At 41.4% G+C, this 4604-nt stretch overlaps 1 protein-coding gene across 2 annotated transcripts in view; it reads left to right on the top strand.

The window, feature by feature from the left end:
- The window catches only part of fam160a1a (family with sequence similarity 160 member A1a), a 25503-nt gene extending 22028 nt beyond the window's left edge, over nt 1-3475 (top strand). For both annotated transcript variants that reach the window (XM_024259610.2, XM_036212155.1), the window contains exons 11-14: nt 794-1771; nt 1838-2016; nt 2697-2820; nt 3256-3475. In XM_024259610.2, coding sequence (XP_024115378.1) covers nt 794-1771; nt 1838-2016; nt 2697-2820; nt 3256-3446 — 1472 coding nt within the window. In that variant the 3' untranslated portion in view covers nt 3447-3475. The remainder of the gene's footprint in view (nt 1-793; nt 1772-1837; nt 2017-2696; nt 2821-3255) is intronic.
- The last annotated feature ends 1129 nt before the right edge of the window (nt 3476-4604 follow it).

The raw sequence follows: 4604 nt of genomic DNA, 5'->3' as shown, positions 1-4604 counted from the left end.
GGACACCCCCAGCAGCTCCACAGGTATGATTGATGGATGAAAAGAATATTATTTATCACCCATAAAATTATAGAAAAAAATGCTCTCAACATTAACATTAAAATACATTTTTTGTATTTTGATTTATTTAAAAAAAAATTACAAATATACTGTTGATATAAAAAAATATTGTTTTCTTTTGTAATTCAGTTTAATATATATATATACATTTATGTATATCATTTTCAACAAATTTAATTGGAAAATTTTGATTTTTTTTTTTTTACTGGACTGCCTGGCTCTGCATGAGCTGTGATGATTTATCGCATAATTTGTGCCCCTTTTCATATTCAGAAATCTCTCTTTTGCTACATTGTGATCATATCATTTGCTGAATTAAAAACAGCTAAACCTAGGTATTCATAGCTGTGTCTATAAAGTGATATAGGCGCAAACAGAACATAAAATTCAAGTGTAAAACGAGAAACAGGCTTGATGGAAAATTCCTGTGGATTCTAACATTTCCGTGTTGCTCTTTTATTTGGCAGATAGTTGTATTAATGTGACACTAGCAGGGTCTGCTCCAGCATATGGTGCACTGTATGATGTTGATCTACATTTAATTGGAGCATGAACAAGAAACCAGGATGATTGTATTTTATCAAATAGTGAGAGCTCCTGCTGTCTGGTGCCATTGCATCACTTTACCGCCTGAAGTTTCGTGTCAAACTCATTATTTCTGCTCCGTGTGAGAGTGGCGCAGCTGTTCTACACGCCAGGTTTCATAACTCTTGTTTTTATCCATCTTTATTAGAGAAGTCTCAGATCTTCTCGGAAGTGGGCGATGGCTCCGGAAACTCCTGCACCATTGGCTCGGAAATCTACCTGGATGTCAGCTACCTTCATTACCTCTACGACGCTCGCCTGAGCATCAGCAGCTGCATGCGGGCCTGTGGGGTTTGGTCGGCGCCGTACGACGGGGAGGACCCGCCTCCGGACAAATACCAGCCGGGGGTGCTGGAGGAGCCGGGTCGACAGCTGCAGGCGTCTTTGAAGGGAGTCCCAAAGCTGCGCTTGCCTCATCCACGACCCAGCCCGCAGCTAAGCGTAGAGGCCTCTTCTACCAACCCGCTGGAGCTGGAGTGGGACGACAGTTATGACGTGTGCCCAGTTCAGACGGGCGAGGCTCCTGCAGAGAGCAAGCCCCCCCAGCCACCTCCTGCTGAGCCCCCCAAACACATTCAAGAAATGAGGAGAACTGCCATAATGCTGGTGAAGGGCTCCTACATCGAGGAAAACGACTTCCAGGATGATGTCATGGTTTACGATCTCGTTGCTAAGAAAGACTCCACAGACTTGGAATGCACAAAACACATGCCCAACGGTTCCTCGTCAGAGGAAACCCAGCATGACTCAGCAGATGTTGCTCCCAGAAAAGCCCCAGCAGCTTCTGGGATTTGTGAGAAAACTAAAAAGAGTTTGAAGTCTAAAAGTCCGACAGATTGTAACGCCAATCTCCAAAACGCTGCTGCAGTGGAGGCAGGGGAGGATTTTTTGGATCAGTACGAGGAGCTCATTCGCACTCTGGACACAGAATCAGTTGGAAAACAAGTCAAAGCTGACGGAGACGAACCGAAGGCGCCTGTGGAGGAGCCCACGGATGAGGAGGAGATGGACTTTACTTCCTTCTCCGCTGAAACACCAGAGCCAGACAAACTGCTGTCGCCCTTCGGAACCGTTAACAAGCTTCGAAGTGGAAGTACAAACAAAAGTCCTGCTGTGCCTTTTACAGGTGAGTCCAGGGGAATTGTTTGGCTGTGTATAGAGGTCAGGTAAAGGCTGAGCACTCTTCCTGCAGGTCCTTTCATAAGTGTGCTGCTATCTCGTCTGGAGAACATGCTCTCAAACCCGCTGCACGTCAACCTGCTGCTGACCGGCATCCTGGCCCAGCTGGCCGCCTACCCTCAGCCTCTCCTTCGCTCATTCCTTCTCAACACCAACCTGGTTTTCCAGCCAACGGTTCGCTCCCTTTACCAGGTAACATGCAGTCTTCTGATTAGGACTTAAAGCATTTTTTTCCAGAACTAATTTTGCTCAACAGGACTTCAGTCCCTTTTTTTATTTAAATCTGCGTCAATGTGAAAAACACATCAACAAATCACCGACATTTTACTTTGAAGTTCGATGTACTTCTGGTGACAGTAGCGCATTCAGTTTGTTTAGTTTATGTACTTAAAATCCAACATTATTCTGTATTTTAGAATGATTATTACATTTCCTTAAGTGTATTTTTACTACACTCCACTTGATTTATACAGATTGCTAATCAGCCTTCTCCAATATTCATACTCGACTGTTTGGGAACAGATCCTGACTATCAGATACTAGTCACAGCCCCATTTAAAGTTAAAGTCTCATTAGTTGTTACACACTTAGGTGTGAGTAATTTATTCTCCGCATTTGACCCTGGGGGGGAGTGGTGTGCTGTGGACACAGCTGCACTTTAGAAGCCTTTTGTGGTTTATCCTCCCAATCCAACCCCTGAATGTCGATCAGGGAGGCACTGAGTCCCATTGTTATGGTTTTTGGTATGACTTAGCCTGGATTTGAACTCACAACCTTCCAGTCTCAGGATGGACACTCTACCACAAGGCTGGTTCTGATATTTAGATGCTCAGTTTTACAGAAAAATGTTTTTTATTTTTGTTGTTTTTCAGGTGCTAGCCACTGTTAAGAACCAGATTGAAGAGGAGGCTGCCAGAAGGAAGGACTTTAGCGAGCTGATCACTGCCGCCCAGCACTGGCTGTTGGCAAGGGAGGCTTCATCCATTACAGCAGCAGGTGAGGATTTCTTTTTTCTCTTATTTTCCTTTTTTTTGTGTCTGCCATTACTAAAACCTGTGATGAGCAAAAGGCGCGAGTCCCAGCATGACTCCGCAGATACTGTTCTGGTTTTAGCAGAGAGAATCAGTCGTACATGATTTCATTAAATCTGGCCTTTGTAGCTCAGACGCAGCCTCATTAGTCAAGAACAGTCTCATCTGAGCCCTGGAGCGTCAGCCAAGTTTTTGATTAGTCTCTGGGTAGCTGCAGAGCTGAACCAGCTCCAAAAACATAAATAAAAGAGATGAGATTTTTTTATTTTATTTCACTGTCTCAATCCTTTCGCCTTTTATGAATGTGTTCATAATAACCCAACCGAAATATTCATAAATACTGAAATCCACAGCAACACTCATAGGGATGAAGTTCTATTTTTTCTTCTTTGTGTTTTAGACAAAAGCAGTGGCTCCACCCACCACGATGGCGGAAGAATCCTAAAGAATTCACCACCTGCAAAACCCAAAACCATCTCTGTGGAGCAGACGGAGGTCTTTGCAACCGTCCTCTTCACCGAGTTCCTCAAAGAGCTGGCAGCCATCGCACAGGAGCACTCCATCCTGTCTTGCATTCCTATGGAGGAGTAGATGGGATTTATAAAAAAGAAAACAAAAAACATTATTTTCCTCATTTGAAAGAATACATTTCACGAATAGCTTATAATCACTCGTAGGTCAAGACTGGAGCTGCCTGGGAGGAGAAGCTGAGATGTTTTGACCTGTTTGCTGCAGGTCCACTCACCAAAGACTGGACGCTTGTTTAGCTCCCGCTTATGAAAAAATAATGAATTTCTGCACTTTTAACCCTTTCTATGAACTGCTCTTCTTCTGAATGTCAAACCCCCAACATGCTTCAGCATTCTTCTCAGGTGGCCTTTCAGAACGAATAATCGATCCGATCTTTTCCTCACAGAAGCGTCTCGGCTCATTGGATCGTTTGTGTTTTTCTGCACAATCATGACGGTACCTCAGGAGTCCAAAAAAACGTTCTAAAACGGTTGTTTTCCTACAATCTCTTTCCAGGGTTTCCCAAAAATGTCCTAAAAGACAATTCAGAGCTGATTAATTAATTGATGCTGTATTTATTCCGCCTTACCCTTTATAATGTTTTGTAAAAAAATATAACGTTGTGGTTGATATAGAACCCTATGCAAATCAGACAAACTTATGGGGTGTAAGTAGGTTTAGCATATTTTGATATGGGGCCAGGGTATTTAAGCTTTTACTTTTATTTAGATTTATTGCATATTTTGTCTGGTTGTGGATTGTATTGTGTGTGTGTGATAAATCTTAATTGTTGGGATAGTTGGAAACATGGGTTTTAGTTACCTTTATCTAATGATCTCACTGCATGTTTAAATAAGATCAGAAATATATTTTTATGTGCAAAATTGTGCCTGAGTTAAAAAAAAGGGTTATAATTTGTCAGATTTGATTTTTTAACATATATTTTTATATATATAATGCTTTCAATTAATATTTTTCCCTTTAAGATTTTTAAATTTAAAGACGAAGCAAGTTTTAGAGTGGTTCTTTAAAAAATCCCTTCACATTAAAGGCCTAAAAAAAAAAAGCGATTGATAAATTATGCAAAAAAACAGAGGATTGGAACATTTTTTTAAGAGATCAGCCATGCTGCAATCTATTTTTCTTAGATTAAGATATTGACTTTCTTAAAGTAGAACAAAACTTTTACTGTTGTGTTTTTACAGACAATATTTCTTACGAAAGAAAGCTGTAAAAAAA

The sequence above is a fragment of the Oryzias melastigma genome, linkage group LG1 (assembly GCF_002922805.2).
Source record: "Oryzias melastigma strain HK-1 linkage group LG1, ASM292280v2, whole genome shotgun sequence".
Taxonomy (NCBI): Eukaryota; Metazoa; Chordata; class Actinopteri; order Beloniformes; family Adrianichthyidae; genus Oryzias; species Oryzias melastigma.
The sequence above is the reverse complement of the archived record's forward strand: the minus strand, read 5'-3'. Positions and strand labels throughout refer to the sequence as shown.